This window comes from Bufo gargarizans, chromosome 6, assembly GCF_014858855.1.
Source record: "Bufo gargarizans isolate SCDJY-AF-19 chromosome 6, ASM1485885v1, whole genome shotgun sequence".
NCBI lineage: Eukaryota > Metazoa > Chordata > Amphibia > Anura > Bufonidae > Bufo > Bufo gargarizans.
The window spans coordinates 31870493-31887639 of record NC_058085.1 but is presented as its reverse complement, the minus strand read 5'-3'; the positions used below and the strand labels follow the sequence as shown (position 1 = coordinate 31887639).

The 17147-nt window shown below is 45.7% G+C and overlaps 1 protein-coding gene and 1 long non-coding RNA gene across 2 annotated transcripts in view; both read left to right on the top strand.

Moving 5' to 3' along the window:
• Nucleotides 1-436: 436 nt before the first annotated feature.
• On the top strand, nt 437-1045 carry LOC122941707. The gene is made up of 3 exons (XR_006390499.1): nt 437-636; nt 766-945; nt 1028-1045. It is a non-coding gene; the product is annotated as an uncharacterized LOC122941707 (long non-coding RNA).
• A 213-nt stretch (nt 1046-1258) lies between these two features.
• LOC122941922 overlaps nt 1259-17147 on the top strand; it is a 49763-nt gene continuing 33874 nt past the window's right edge. The window contains exons 1-3 of the mRNA XM_044299421.1: nt 1259-1317; nt 1673-1775; nt 14644-15988. Of these exons, the coding sequence (XP_044155356.1) occupies nt 14694-15988 (1295 nt within the window). The 5' untranslated portion in view covers nt 1259-1317; nt 1673-1775; nt 14644-14693. The remainder of the gene's footprint in view (nt 1318-1672; nt 1776-14643; nt 15989-17147) is intronic.

The following is a 17147-nucleotide window of genomic DNA, read 5'->3' as shown; positions in this document are numbered from 1 at the left end:
GTGGCGACAAGCAGTGTATATAATATTATCTACCTTACTGCATAGAATAATTGTAACCATAATGTGTATAAATAAATCCTCCACAGCGCACAGAATAATTCCATCATACTATGAAAAATACATAGAATTCAATCAAAAGAAATGATGAAAGGCGTCCACAGCCTTACTGATCCCCATCCCCAGTAATCCTGACAGACAAGGGCGGTGACTGTACCTCCACCTGCACCGCTGGACACTACATGTATGGGGGAGACTAGTGGGCTAAAGGACCTTTCATGATGTCATGACCATGTGACTATGTGTGGGAGGTGTCCTCCAGGCTGTGCTGTTGGAGGAGGTAAAGGACCTGTGATGATGTCATGAACATGTGACTGTGTATGGGAGGAGTCTGGAATCACATGACTGGGTGCTATTCAGTGTATTCAGGACTCTGTTGTGCTGGTTGTGATCGGGATGTAGTTACAGAGTGTATGCAGTGGAGCTGTCTCTGTCTCTCCTACAATATAGGATCCGCTCAGTGGAGATCTTCTATAGCAGATCCTTCTCCTGATTGACCCATCAAGAATGGATAGGGACAAGATGGCGGAGAGTATAATAAATCTCACCCTAGAGATCCTCTTCTAGCTTACTGGAGAGGTGAGATATTCTGATGATGTCACATTACATCATTTTATCTATGTTACGAAAAGATGGACATGACTGGAGAGGTGAGGGACTCAGGAGATATATGGAGTGATATTTATTACTGTGTCTCTCCATAACAAGGACTACACAGTAGTGAAGAAGACCTCTAGTGAGCGCTGTCAGGCCCCCATGTCTGAAGGATGGGAAAGAACCCTGAGCCCAATCACGGGGCCTCCACCTCACCCCCTGATACATGAGGAAATCAATAGAGAGAAGATCCTAGAACTCACCAACAAGATGATTGAGCTGCTGACTGGAGAGGTGACATTGCTGGGAATGCTGGGACATTATACAGGATTGCTATGAAGGGATCTAGGTGGTGACTGTATCATTGTGTTGTTAGGTTCCTATGAGGTGTCAGGATGTCACCATCTATTTCTCCATGGAGGAGTGGGAGTATTTAGAAGAACACAAAGATCTGTACAAGGATGTCATGATGGAGGATCATCGGCCCCTCACATCAGCAGGTAATAGACATGACTAAATACACATGTCCTCTCATTATCTGTATGTAAGGAATTAATTCAGTCACTGGATGTGTTTCCTATAGTAAAGGACGAGAGAACACCAGAGAGATGTCCTAGTCCTCTTCTTCCACAGGATGGTTCAGAAGAACATAACAATGTCCCACAGGTAGATGGAGATAAGGTCTCATGAAATGCCCCCTATGATTTGTAGAAGGCTGTGAAGATCTTGTTTTATCCACCAGTATTATATGTTTTATCCTTGTATAATGAGAAAGGTGGAGATGGCAGGATTACAGCCGACTATAGATATTACATGTGGTCTGGATCTTTTCACAATTTTCTAGTTATGGAGACTGCTGTATGGAATAAGGAACTAACAGGTTGGATTTATACCGGAGACCTGCAGATATTTGGGTCAGATATCTCCTGCTGTCCGGTCCTTTTTGGTTGTCATTCTAATTACTGATCTTCCACACGACTTCTCCAACCGCCTGATGACTTCTATAATATTTGTTTCACAGTTTGTGAATCCAGGTGAAGATGTGAACAATATTAATCCTACCAAGACATATGTGAGGGGCGATGATCAGAGTATAGAGGACATCCCTACAGATCACCGTCCATGTGAGTAGTAACCACTAAATAAAGCAGAGAAGACCCACAGATTCTACTCCTTCACTAGATACTTTTAAAGAGGTTTTCTCCTCTATAGAAGAAGTGGAATAAACTGTGAATAAAATATAACTTTTATTAATAACTATTAAAACAAAGTGGTGACCACTGCATGGAGACTAAAGTACCACTGGATAAATCAAATAAATATGGTACCCATATGTCTCATTGACAGATTGGTCCTCATCTAGTCTGGGAGTGACCAAACCAAAAATACGGTAGGGTATTTAATGGTCACTTACTTGAGCACTGCAGACTCTTCAAACAGCTGTTCGAGGGGGTGGTAAGAGTCAGAGGACTACCATTCAGATTTTCTTACCTCTCCTGAGGATTAGTCATCAGTATTTTACTCCTGAAAACCCCCTTTAAGCTCTGTGTTCTGTCAGTTTTTTCAACTGTATGGGTTTTTAATAAAACATTGCTACGCTGAGAAATGACTAGAAAAAAAACTTACAATGGGACCTTCTTGTATAAGGATCTGTGCGCATTCACCTACAGATGCTTTGGCCATGCCTGGAGCTTTTATGTTCTTCCTATGTTTCCATGGGTTTACTCCAAAGGTCAGATCTGATGGCCTATTTAACCCCATTAGGGAGCAGCCAGTTTTTGTGCGTTAGTGACCAAGTAACTCCCCCCCCCCACACACACTTTTTTATCATTGCATTTTAAGAGCAACAGCTTACTTTTATTTTTATGTTGATGTGGTCATATGAGAGCTTGCTTTTTTTCTGGGAAAAGTGGTCATTTTTAATTGTTTTTGAAAAGAATAGAAAAATAAAACCAGCAACTACGCAATTTTGGGTTTTCATTAGACCACTGGTTGCCATGTTATCACAATCCTGCCCATTAGAGCAGGAACCTGGCTATCATTAAATAGCTGAGCATCTCTACTAAGGTGCAAAGGGGTAAAAATAAAATATATTTAAAAAATTTGCTAATTAACTAGAAAATAATATGATAGACACAATGAAAAGTGAACCTTTGAAGATGCCTGCTTCAACACAAAAGTGGAAAACTACAGCCTAGTGACCTACCATTCTGATCTACTGGTTCTTGCTCTGAGATTAGATTAGATTAGGATCTGTTTTGCAAACCACTGTCCTAGTCAGTGAAGAATTTAATTTAGCTACATTCCTTGCAATTTATATTTAAATGTTGAGATAGAAATGTTATAACTAGGGATGAGCGAACTCGAACTGTATAGTTCGGGTTCGTACCGAATTTTGGGGTGTCCGTGACACGGACCCGAACCCGGACATTTTCGTAAAAGTCCGGGTTCGGGTTCGGTGTTCGTCGCTTTCTTGGCGCTTTTGTGACGCTTTCTTGGCGCTTTTTGAAAGGCTGCAAAGCAGCCAATCAACAAGCGTCATACTACTTGCCCCAAGAGGCCGTCACAGCCATGCCTACTATTGGCATGGCTGTGATTGGCCAGAGCACCATGTGACCCAGCCTCTATTTAAGCTGGAGTCACATAGCGCCGCCCGTCACTCTGCTCTGATTAGCGTAGGGAGAGGTTGCGGATGCGACAGTAGGGCGAGATTAGGCAGATTAACTCCTCCAAAGGACTTCACTTGATTAATCGATCGATCTGCAGCTGTGCATCATTGAGCTGCTGAAATTCAAATGCTCACTCACTGTTTTTAGGCTGCCCAGACCGTTTGTCAGTCACTTTTTTCTGGGTGATCGGCGGCCATTTTGTGTCTTGTGCGGTGCTGCGACTAAGTGCATCCAAGCTGCGACCAAGTGCATTTAACCCTCAAGGGTGTGGTTGTTTTTTGGCTAAAGCCTACATCAGGGTGAAGCTGTCACACCAAGTGCATTTAACCAGCAATAGTCTGTTCATTTTTTGGCCATATACTAAATCAGGGGCAAGCTGCGCCTGTCACCAAGTGCATTTAACCCTCAATGGTGTGGTTGTTTTTTGGCCATATACTACATCAGGGGCAAGCTGTGCCTTTCACCAAGTGCATTTAACCCTCAATGGTGTGGTTGTTTTTTGGCTAAAGCCTACATCAGGGTGAAGCTGTCACACCAAGTGCATTTAACCAGCAATAGTCTGTTTATTTTTTGGCCATATACTACATCAGGGGCAAGCTGCGCCCGTCACCAAGTGCATTTAACCCTCAGTAGTGTGGTTGGTCAAGCTATCACACCAAGTGCATTTAACCAGCAATAGTCTGTTCATTTTTTGGCCATATACTAAATCAGGGGCAAGCTGCGCCCGTCACCAAGTGCATTTAACCAGCAATAGTCTGTTCATTTTTTGGCCATATACTACATCAGGGGCAAGCTGCGCCCGTCACCAAGTGCATTTAACCCTCAGTAGTGTGGTTGGTCAAGCTATCACACCAAGTGCATTTAACCAGCAATAGTCTGTTCATTTTTTGGCCATATACTAAATCAGGGGCAAGCTGCGCCCGTCACCAAGTGCTTTTAACCCTCAGTAGTGTGGTTGGTCAAGCTGTGACACCAAGTGCATTTAACCAGCAATAGTCTGTTCATTTTTTGTCCATATACTACATCAGGGGCAAGCTGCGCCCGTCACCAAGTGCATTTAACCAGCAATAGTGTAGTTATTTTTTGGCCATATCCCAGTCTAATTCTGTCACTAAATCCATACCGGTCACCCAGCGCCTAAATACTAGGCCTCAAATTTATATCCCGCTAAATCTGTCGTTACCGCTGTACTGTTGTGGCTGGGCAAGTTATTTAGTGTCCGTCAAAGCACATTTTTTGTTCAGGGTTGAAATACAATTCCCAATTTAGCAATTTCATAATTTAGTGGTTTCTGCTATATCAGAGCTATTTGAAATCTATCCCTAAAAGGGTATATAATATTCAAGGTGCACATAGGGTCATTCAGAATAACTTCACACACACGCTACTGTGCATTTCCAAGTCCAATTCTGTTAGTAAATCCATACCGGTCACCCAGCGCCTAAATACTAGGCCTCAAATTTATATCCCGCTAAATCTCTCGTTACCGCTGTCCTGTTGTGGCTGGGAAAGTTATTTAGTGTCCGTCAAAGCACATTTTTTGTTCTGGGTTGAAATACAATTCCCAATTTAGCAATTTCATAATTTAGTGGTTTCTGCTATATCAGAGCTATTTGAAATCTATCCCTAAAAGGGTATATAATATTCAAGGTGCACATTGGGTCATTCAGAATAACTTCACACACACCCGCTACTGTGTATTTCCAAGTCTAATTCTGTCACTAAACCCATACCTGTCACCCAGCGCCTAAATACTAGGCCTCAAATTTATATCCTGCTAAATCTCTCGTTAACGCTGTCCTGTTGTGGCTGGGAAAGTTATTTAGTGTCCGTCAAAGCACATTTTTTGTTCTGGGTTGAAATACAATTCCCAATTTAGCAATTTCATAATTTAGTGGTTTCTGCTATATCAGAGCTATTTGAAATCTATCCCTAAAAGGGTATATAATATTCAAGGTGCACATTGGGTCATTCAGAATAACTTCACACACACCCGCTACTGTGTATTTCTAAGTCTAATTCTGTCACTAAACCCATACCTGTCACCCAGCGCCTAAATACTAGGCCTCAAATTTATATCCTGCTAAATCTCTCGTTAACGCTGTCCTGTTGTGGCTGGGAAAGTTATTTAGTGTCCGTCAAAGCACATTTTTTGTTCTGGGTTTAAATACAATTCCCAATTTAACAATTTCATAATTTAGTGGTTTCTGCTATATCAGAGCTATTTGAAATCTATCCCTAAAAGGGTATATAATATTCAAGGTGCACATTGGGTCATTCAGAATAACTTCACACACACCCGCTACTGTGTATTTCCAAGTCTAATTCTGTCACTAAACCCATACCTGTCACCCAGCGCCTAAATACTAGGCCTCAAATTTATATCCTGCTAAATCTCTCGTTACCGCTGTCCTGTTGTGGCTGGGAAAGTTATTTAGTGTCCGTCAAAGCACATTTTTTGTTCTGGGTTGAAATACAATTCCCAATTTAGCAATTTCATAATTTAGTGGTTTCTGCTATATCAGAGCTATTTGAAATCTATCCCTAAAAGGGTATATAATATTCAAGGTGCACATTGGGTCATTCAGAATAACTTCACACACACCCGCTACTGTGTATTTCCAAGTCTAATTCTGTCACTAAACCCATACCTGTCACCCAGCGCCTAAATACTAGGCCTCAAATTTATATCCTGCTAAATCTCTCGTTAACGCTGTCCTGTTGTGGCTGGGAAAGTTATTTAGTGTCCGTCAAAGCACATTTTTTGTTCTGGGTTGAAATACAATTCCCAATTTAGCAATTTCATAATTTAGTGGTTTCTGCTATATCAGAGCTATTTGAAATCTATCCCTAAAAGGGTATATAATATTCAAGGTGCACATTGGGTCATTCAGAATAACTTCACACACACCCGCTACTGTGTATTTCCAAGTCTAATTCTGTCACTAAACCCATACCTGTCACCCAGCGCCTAAATACTAGGCCTCAAATTTATATCCTGCTAAATCTCTCGTTACCGCTGTCCTGTTGTGGCTGGGAAAGTTATTTAGTGTCCGTCAAAGCACATTTTTTGTTCTGGGTTGAAATACAATTCCCAATTTAGCAATTTCATAATTTAGTGGTTTCTGCTATATCAGAGCTATTTGAAATCTATCCCTAAAAGGGTATATAATATTCAAGGTGCACATTGGGTCATTCAGAATAACTTCACACACACCCGCTACTGTGTATTTCCAAGTCTAATTCTGTCACTAAACCCATACCTGTCACCCAGCGCCTAAATACTAGGCCTCAAATTTATATCTGTCATGGTCTTACCTCCTTGCTGTTCCCTTCGTTTGACATGTGCTGGCGGCCATCTTGGTTTCTGGGTTTTCTTGTAGCCTCCCACCCTGCGGCTCCTCCTTCCCACTGGGAGGAGCTGGATGCCTAGCTCATATATATAGGAGGTCTGTGGCTTCAGTTCCTTGCTTGGTCCTCCTGTGTTCACATGCTTCCAAGACTGCTGCTGCTTCTGGTTCCTGATCCTGGCCTCGTCTGACTACCCCGTTGGTTCCTGATTCCGGCTTCGTCTGACTACCCCGTTGGTTCCTGATTCCGGCTTCGTCTGACTACCCCGTTGGTTCCTGTTCCTGGCTTCGTCTGACTACCCTTCTGGTTCCTGACCTCTGTCTCCGCAAGACCCTGCTTCGGTTTAGCCATCCGTTCGGACTTTGCTTACGGCTTGCTCTTCAATAAAACCTTCTTATTTTCCACTTATCTCTTGTTGTACGTCTGGTTCATGGTTCCTTGACATTAGGACCAAGCCATGAATTCTGACGGTACAGGGCCACCCTCGCTACCTACGCTGGTTGCCAGACTTGATCAGCAGGATCACCTGTTGGGTCGATTCGCTGTGGCGTTGCAAACCCTGCTTGAACGCACGGCTCATTTAGCTTCCGTTGCCGATGGGTCGGTTGTCGCTCCTGGGCCCGCTCCTACTGCCGCTCCGGTTGTTGCGCCAGAGTCTACCCTGACACCTGTTGCTGCGCCTGTGGTGTTTCAGGGTATGACCGGTTCTGCCCCCCTTCCACAGCGCTTTGGGGGAGAGCCAACTCAGTGCCGAGGTTTCCTTAACCAGGTGGGCATTTACTTCGAGTTGCTGCCACATGCCTTTCCTACTGAGAGATCAAGGGTGGGCTTCTTGATCTCGCTGCTCTCGGACAAGGCCTTAGCCTGGGCCAGCCCTTTATGGGAGAACAACAATCCGGTGGTTGCCGAGTTTTCCGGTTTTGTTGCTTCTCTTCGGAAGGTATTCGATGTGCCGGCTCGTGCTGCCTCTGCTGCGAAGCTCCTTATGTCCATCAGACAGGGTTCACGATCCGTAGCTGAATACGCCATTGAGTTTCGTACCCTGGCAGCAGAGGTGGGCTGGAATAATGAGGCTCTGGTCGCTGCTTTCTCTCATGGTCTCTCGGATGCCTTGAAGGATGAGGTTGCAGCTAAGGACCTACCAGTGGAGCTCGAGTCTCTTATTTCTTTCCTGATTTTGATTGACACCAGACTCAGGGAGAGACCTTCCTTTAAGGAGAGCCTGCGGAGGTCTCCTAACAGATTGGCGCCTACGTTTGCTGTCCCACCCGTGCCTCCCTCTCCTCCCACGCCTCCTGGGGATGACTTGTCTGGGGGTGAACCCATGCAGCGGGGGTTTGCTCGCCTGTCTGAGGGGGAGAGGGTACTCCGGAGACGCGAGGGCCGATGCATGTACTGTGGTCTCGGTGGGCATTTTCGGTTGGCATGTCCGAACCGTCCGGGAGAACGCTCGCACCTGAGGTCCTGTCGGGGGCAGATCTTGGGTGGAGTCTCCTCATCCCCGGTTTCCCGTGTTGACAAACCACTGATCACGGTTGTCCTCTCCTGGGTCGGGGGCTCGGTGACGACCCAGGCGTTGGTGGACTCTGGTGCTGGTGGTTTGTTCATTGATAGAGTGTTCGTTGCCGCCAATTCCATTCCTCTGCAGCCTCGAGGTTCCCCACTGGCTCTTGAGGCGATAGACGGCAGACCCCTTCTGCCGCCACACGTGACTCATGAGACCCTTCCAGTGGGGATAGCCATTGGTGCCGTTCACAGAGAGTCGGTCTGTCTCCAGGTTATTTCGTCTCCACACTACTCGGTGGTCTTGGGGTACCCCTGGCTCCAGAAGCATAATCCGACTTTCGATTGGAGATCGGTCGAGATCCTCTCGTGGTCACCGCAGTGTGGGGCTAGTTGCATCCATGGGCCTGTCAAGTTGCTGTGTACTTCCTCGGACTCTCTGTTGCCTCCTGAATACGAAGAGTACCGGGATGTATTCGATAAGGTGCGCGCGGTTGCCCTACCTCCGCACCGCCCATACGATTGTGCCATAGAGTTACAATCCGGTGCCGTTCCTCCTCGTGGCAAAGTCTATCCACTGTCGGTAGCGGAGAATGAGGCCATGGAGGAGTACGTGAGGGAGGCGCTTTCACGCGGACACATTCGCAAATCCTCGTCCCCGGCAGGGGCTGGATTTTTCTTTGTGAAAAAGAAGGGCGGCGAGTTGAGGCCTTGCATCGATTACAGGGGTCTCAATCGCATCACGATCAAGAACGCTTACCCGATACCCTTGATTTCCGAGCTGTTCGATCGCCTCAAAGGGGCCACGGTCTTTACCAAACTCGACCTGAGGGCGGCATATAACCTGGTAAGGATCAAGGCGGGCGATGAGTGGAAGACCGCGTTTAACACCAGGACCGGTCATTATGAATCCTTGGTTATGCCCTTTGGGTTGTGCAATGCGCCCGCAGTCTTCCAGGAATTCATCAACGATGTTTTCCGTGACCTGTTGCAGCAGTGTGTGGTGGTCTATTTGGATGACATCTTGGTATATTCTGCATCCATGGAGGCCCACATTCTGGATGTCAGACGAGTGTTGCAACGCTTACGAGAGAACAAGCTGTTCGGTAAGCTTGAGAAATGCGAATTTCACCGATCCCAGGTAACCTTCTTAGGTTACATCATTTCCGCTGAGGGGTTCTCCATGGATCCTGAGAAGGTTTCGGCTGTCTTACAGTGGCCCCAGCCCAGTGGGCTTCGTGCCCTGCAGCGCTTTTTGGGCTTCGCCAATTATTATCGGAAGTTCATCAGGGACTTTTCCATGCTAGCCAAGCCTCTCACGGATCTGACCAGGAAGGGCAGTAATCCTCAGGTCTGGCCGCTCGAGGCCATCCGAGCTTTTGAGGCTCTAAAGTCCGCCTTTGTGTCGGCTCCGATTCTGTCGCATCCCAACCCTGGGTTGCCTTTTGTCCTCGAGGTGGACGCGTCTGAGACGGGAGTAGGCGCCCTCCTGTCTCAGCGTAGAACACCAGAGGGTCCTCTGCTTCCTTGTGGGTTTTACTCCCGGAAACTGTCTTCCGCGGAGTGCAACTATCAGATTGGTGACAGGGAGTTATTGGCCATCGTGCAGGCCCTTAAAGAATGGAGGCACTTGCTCGAGGGCTCGGTGGTTCCGGTTCTCATCCTGACGGACCACAAGAATCTGACCTACCTCTCTGAGGCCAAGAGATTGACACCACGTCAGGCCAGATGGGCTCTGTTCTTGTCACGTTTTAATTACGTGGTCTCCTACCTACCCGGCTCCAAGAACATCAGAGCGGATGCCTTATCACGGCAGTACTCCGAGCTGTCCGGGGAGGAGTCGATTCCGACTACGGTCATACCCCCGAATCAGATCCTGGCCGCTATTCGCACCAGCCTGACTTCTCCTCTGGGTGAGCAGATTTTGGCGGCTCAATCTGGTGCTCCCTCTGGGAGACCCAACGGCAGATGTTTTGTGCCTGAGGAGTTGCGCACTCGGTTGTTGCGAACCTACCATAACTCCAAGGCCGCGGGGCACCCTGGAAAGAATCAGCTGTCCTGGGCGGTTTCACGTCTGTTCTGGTGGCCTTCTCTACGTTCCGACATCGCCGCATATGTAGCGGCATGCTCCGTTTGTGCCCAGAGTAAGTCCCCTCGGCACCTTCCGTTGGGCCTTTTGCAACCCATAGCCACCGGGGAGCGTCCATGGTCACACCTGGGGATGGATTTCATTGTGGACCTCCCTGCATCCCGAGGCCATACGGTCATTCTCATGATTGTGGATCGGTTTTCCAAAATGTGCCACTGTGTTCCTCTCAAGAAGTTACCCTCTGCACAAGAGTTGGCCTCGATTTTTGCCAGGGAGGTCTTCCGGTTGCACGGTTTGCCCAAGGAGATTGTGTCGGATCGGGGGAGTCAGTTTGTGTCCAGGTTCTGGCGCGCCTTTTGCTCCCAGTTGGGGATTCATCTCTCTTTCTCCTCGGCCTACCACCCTCAGTCCAATGGGGCCGCAGAACGATCCAATCAGGCCTTGGAGCAATTCCTTCGTTGCTATGTCTCCGATCACCAAGACAATTGGGTTGACCTCCTGCCTTGGGCTGAGTTTGCCAGGAACACGGCGGTGAACTCTTCCTCTGGGACGTCTCCCTTCATGGCCAATTATGGGTTCCAACCTGCCGTGTTACCGGAGGTATTCTCTCCCCAGGATATTCCGGCTGTGGAGGATCACCTTTCCGTCCTACGTGCTTCTTGGGTACAGATCCAGAGGTCCCTTGAGGTCTCTGCGCAGCGCCAGAAACTCCAGGCTGATCGCAGACGAGCGCCCGCTCCTTCCTACCAGGTCGGAGACCGCGTATGGTTGTCCACCCGCAACCTCAACCTTCGAGTGCCCACTCCCAAGCTGGCGCCTCGCTTTGTTGGTCCCTTCCGAGTGCTTCGCAGGGTAAACCCGGTAGCCTATGCCCTTGCGCTTCCTCCTGGCATGCGGATCTCCAACGTGTTTCATGTCTCCCTGTTGAAGCCACTGGTGTGTAATCGTTTCACTTCCTCGATTCCTCGGCCTCGTCCGGTCCAAGTGGGCAATCGTGAGGAGTATGAGGTGAGCAATATCCTGGACTCACGCCTGGTCCGCGGCCGGGTGCAGTTTTTGGTCCATTGGCGTGGTTATGGTCCAGAGGAGCGTTCCTGGGTTCCCTCCGCAGATGTCCATGCTCCTGTCTTGCTCCGAGCCTTCCACGCACGCTTCCCTCAGAAACCGTTCCTTACTCCGCGGAGGAGGGGCCCTTGAGGGGGAGGTACTGTCATGGTCTTACCTCCTTGCTGTTCCCTTCGTTTGACATGTGCTGGCGGCCATCTTGGTTTCTGGGTTTTCTTGTAGCCTCCCACCCTGCGGCTCCTCCTTCCCACTGGGAGGAGCTGGATGCCTAGCTCATATATATAGGAGGTCTGTGGCTTCAGTTCCTTGCTTGGTCCTCCTGTGTTCACATGCTTCCAAGACTGCTGCTGCTTCTGGTTCCTGATCCTGGCCTCGTCTGACTACCCCGTTGGTTCCTGATTCCGGCTTCGTCTGACTACCCCGTTGGTTCCTGATTCCGGCTTCGTCTGACTACCCCGTTGGTTCCTGTTCCTGGCTTCGTCTGACTACCCTTCTGGTTCCTGACCTCTGTCTCCGCAAGACCCTGCTTCGGTTTAGCCATCCGTTCGGACTTTGCTTACGGCTTGCTCTTCAATAAAACCTTCTTATTTTCCACTTATCTCTTGTTGTACGTCTGGTTCATGGTTCCTTGACAATATCCTGCTAAATCTCTCGTTAACGCTGTCCTGTTGTGGCTGGGAAAGTTATTTAGTGTCCGTCAAAGCACATTTTTTGTTCTGGGTTGAAATACAATTCCCAATTTAGCAATTTCATAATTTAGTGGTTTCTGCTATATCAGAGCTATTTGAAATCTATCCCTAAAAGGGTATATAATATTCAAGGTGCACATTGGGTCATTCAGAATAACTTCACACACACCCGCTACTGTGTATTTCCAAGTCTAATTCTGTCACTAAACCCATACCTGTCACCCAGCGCCTAAATACTAGGCCTCAAATTTATATCCTGCTAAATCTCTCGTTAACGCTGTCCTGTTGTGGCTGGGAAAGTTATTTAGTGTCCGTCAAAGCACATTTTTTGTTCTGGGTTGAAATACAATTCCCAATTTAGCAATTTCATAATTTAGTGGTTTCTGCTATATCAGAGCTATTTGAAATCTATCCCTAAAAGGGTATATAATATTCAAGGTGCACATTGGGTCATTCAGAATAACTTCACACACACCCGCTACTGTGTATTTCTAAGTCTAATTCTGTCACTAAACCCATACCTGTCACCCAGCGCCTAAATACTAGGCCTCAAATTTATATCCTGCTAAATCTCTCATTAACGCTGTCCTGTTGTGGCTGGGAAAGTTATTTAGTGTCCGTCAAAGCACATTTTTTGTTCTGGGTTGAAATACAATTCCCAATTTAACAATTTCATAATTTAGTGGTTTCTGCTATATCAGAGCTATTTGAAATCTATCCCTAAAAGGGTATATAATATTCAAGGTGCACATTGGGTCATTCAGAATAACTTCACACACACACGCTTCTGTGCATTTCCAAGTCTAATTCTGTCACTAAATCCATACCGGTCACCCAGCGCCTAAATACTAGGCCTCAAATTTATATCCCGCTGAATTTGAATACAATACATTGGGCCAAATAATATATTTGTTGTTGTGGTGAACCATAACAATGAGAAAAACATCTAGTAAGGGACGCGGACGTGGACATGGTCGTGGACATGGTCGGACATGGTGGGTGGACTGATTCTCTGCTGTCATGAAGCCAGATTGTCTGTTACGGGACCTCTCTGCTCTGCCTGTGTGCTAGGCCTAAATATATGCCAATGGACTGTTGCAGTGGTGGGTGACGTGAAGCCTCATTCTCTGCTATGACATGCAGACTGATTCTCTGCTGACATGAAGCCAGATTGTCTGTTACGGGACCTCTCTGCTCTGCCTGTGTGCTAGGCCTAAATATATGCCAATGGACTGTTGCAGTGGTGGGTGACGTGAAGCCTCATTCTCTGCTATGACATGCAGACTGATTCTCTGCTGACATGAAGCCAGATTGTCTGTTACGGGACCTCTCTGCTCTGCCTGTGTGCTAGGCCTAAATATATGCCAAAGGACTGTTGCAGTGGTGGGTGACGTGAAGCCTCATTCTCTGCTATGACATGCAGACTTATTCTCTGCTGTCATGAAGCCAGATTGTCTGTTACGGGACCTCTCTGCTCTGCCTGTGTGCTAGGCCTAAATATATGCCAATGGACTGTTGCAGTGGTGGGTGACGTGAAGCCTCATTCTCTGCTATGACATGCAGACTGATTCTCTGCTGACATGAAGCCAGATTGTCTGTTACGGGACCTCTCTCCTCTGCCTGTGTGCTAGGCCTAAATATATGCCAATGGACTGTTGCAGTGGTGGCTGACGTGAAGCCTCATTCTCTGCTATGACATGCAGACTAATTCTCTGCTGACATGAAGCCAGATTGTCTGTTACGGGACCTCTCTCCTCTGCCTGGGTGCTGGGCCTAAATTTATGACAATGGACTGTTGCAGTGGTGGCTGACGTGAAGCCTGATTCTCTGCTATGACATGCAGACTGATTCTCTGCTGACATGAAGCCAGATCCTCTGTTACGGGACCTCTCTCCTCTGCCTGGGTGCTGGGCCTAAATTTATGACAATGGACTGTTGCAGTGGTGGCTGACGTGAAGCCTGATTCTCTGCTATGACATGCAGACTGATTCTCTGCTGACATGAAGCCAGATCCTCTGTTACGGGACCTCTCTCCTCTGCCTGGGTGCTGGGCCTAAATTTATGAAAATGGACTCTTACAGTGGTGGGTGACGTGAAGCCTGATTCTCTGCTATGACATGAAGACTGATTCTCTGCTGACATGAAGCCAGATTGTCTGTTACGGGACCTCTCTCCTCTGCCTGGGTGCCGGGGCCTAAATATCTGAGAATGGACTGTTCCAGTGGTGGGTGACAGGAAGCCAGATTCTCTGCTATGGAACCTCTCTCCAATTGATTTTGGTTAATTTTTATTTATTTAATTTTTATTTTAATTAATTTCCCTATCCACATTTGTTTGCAGGGGATTTACCTACATGTTGCTGCCTTTTGCAGCCCTCTAGCCCTTTCCTGGGCTGTTTTACAGCCATTTTAGTGCCGAAAAGTTCGGGTCCCCATTGACTTCAATGGGGTTCGGGTTCGGGACGAAGTTCGGATCGGGTTCGGATCCCGAACCCGAACATTTCCGGGATGTTCGGCCGAACTTCTCGAACCCGAACATCCAGGTGTTCGCTCAACTCTAGTTATAACATATTAATATTATTTAAGGTTATATAATTAAAAAATAATTACAAATTCATTCTTGGCAGATGACTGCACCAGGAGCCCAGATGGACATGGGATATTATCACAACATGCTATGCTTCAAGATGTATATGAACAGCATGTCATTATCCCAGATGTATCCTCAAACTTTCACAGCAAAAATCCATCATCTGATTCTTTTCAATGGATCCGATCTTCTGATTTATCACAGACTGTTAAGCAAGACAAAGAACACAGCAGGGGTGAACATAAAAGACGGGAGAAGCAATTTTCATGTTCAGAATGTGGGAAATGTTTTATCCAGAAATCAGACCTTGTTAAACATCTGAGAAGTCACGAAAGGCAGAAGCCATTTTCATGCTCACACTGTGAGAAATGTTATAGCTACAAATCAGATCTTATTAGACATCAGAGAATTCACACAGGGGAGAAGCTGTTGTCATGCTCTGAATGTGACAAATGTTTTATCACCAAATCATATCTTGTTAGACATCAAAGACGTCACACAGGGGAGAAGCCATTTTCATGTTCAGAATGTTGCAAATGCTTTAAACAGAAATCAGATCTTGTTAATCATCAAAGAATTCACACGGGTGTGAAGCCGTTTTCATGCTCAGAATGTGGAAAATGTTTTCCTTATAAAAAATCTCTTCTTAGCCATGAAAGAACTCACACAAGGGAGAAGCCATATTCACGTTCAGAATGTGGCAAGTGTTTTATTAAGAAATCAGATCTTGTTAAACATGAGAGAATTCACACCGGGGAAAATCTATTTTCATGTTCAGAATGTGGGAAAGGTTTTATCCAGAAGCCAGATCTTGTAATGCACCAGAGAATTCACACAGGGGAGAAGCCATATTCATGTTCAGATTGTGGAAAATATTTTACATTTAAATCAGCTCTTGTTGTACATCAGAGAATTCACACTGGGGAGAAACCATTTTCATGTTCAACATGTGGCAAATGCTTTGCTTTCAGAATGTCTTTTGTTGCCCATCAAATAACTCATAAGGGGGAGAAGCCATTTTCATGCTCAGAATGCAAGAAAGGTTTTAACACTAAATCAGAGCTTGTTAGACATCAGAGAATTCACACAGGGGAGAAGACATTTTCATGTTCAGAATGTAAGAAATGTTTTCACCATAAATCACATCTTGTTAGACATCAGAGAATACACACAGGAGAGAAGCCATTTTCATGCTCAGAATGCGAGAAATGTTTTAATGCCAAATCAGATCTTGTTAGACATCAGAGAATTCACACAGGAGAGAAACCATTTTCATGCTCGGAATGTGGGAAATGTTTTCATCGGAAAGTAAATCTTGGTAACCATCAGAAAACTCATACAGGGGAAAAGCCAAAGCTTTCAAGTTGCAGTCCAAGCAAGGGAAATTAATTTAAACCACTAAATGATGATTGAGAAATGTATGTAATTACCAATAAATGTCTTATTCAATAGCATATAGAAACTTATCACTTTGCTTTTAAGATTGTGCAGAAAACAACATGAAAAGCACAATAGAAAACACACATTACTCAACACTATGTATTGTAGATTTTGGTGTGGAATTTTTCAGTATTTTAACAACTCAGTCATAATCCATTGTGAAACTACAATACAGCAATCGTGGATCCACACAAATAATTGACTTGCTGTGAATTTTTAAAGCCACACCACAGGTCAATTTCCATGCATACAAAATACGCACAGTGGTATATGAGATTTGGTAGGTCTCATTGATTTTGTGGGTGCTGTATTACACTTTAACGTGAAGCATGTGCGGTAGTATAAAACTTATAAAAATAGTCCAGATTGTTACGGTGTAATAAAAAAGAATAAGTTGCTTAAAAATAAATAACTGATTAGTTGTGAGTGTACAGTATATATATTCACTGCATTTGCTAAGAAACTCTAAAATAAGATCTAGTCCAACCAATTAGCTTCCAAAATCACATAATTAATTAAATAAGGGCCCCCTGTGTGCCATTAAATATCACAGGATATGAGTATGAATGCTCCTGTTCTGAAAGGCCCCTAAATCTGCAACACTACAAAGCAAGCAACATGAAGACCAAGGAGCTCTCCAAACAGGTCAAAGACAAAGTTGTGGAGTAGCATGAATCAGGATTGGGGTATAAAAAAAATAGCTCAAACTTTAAGCATCCCATGGGGCACTGCAAGATCCATTATAACAAAATGGAAATAATATGGGTCAACTCCAACCCTGACAAGTGAAGAACATCCACCAAATCACACAGATGAGGTAAAAAGGATCAAATCAAATCAAGGATTTAACAAAGCCACACACACCACAGATGAGATGGAAGGATTAGGTTATAGGACCACTATAAGTCATGCACTCCACAGGAGAGATGGAAGTATCTGAACGTAGAACCACTATAAGCCACACACTCAACAGAGGAGATGTAAAGATCTGTCCATAGGACCACTCTATAGAGGAGATAGAGGGATCTGTCTATAGGACCACTATAAGCCGTACACTCCACAGAAGAGATGGAAGGATCTGTTCATAGGACCATTATAAGC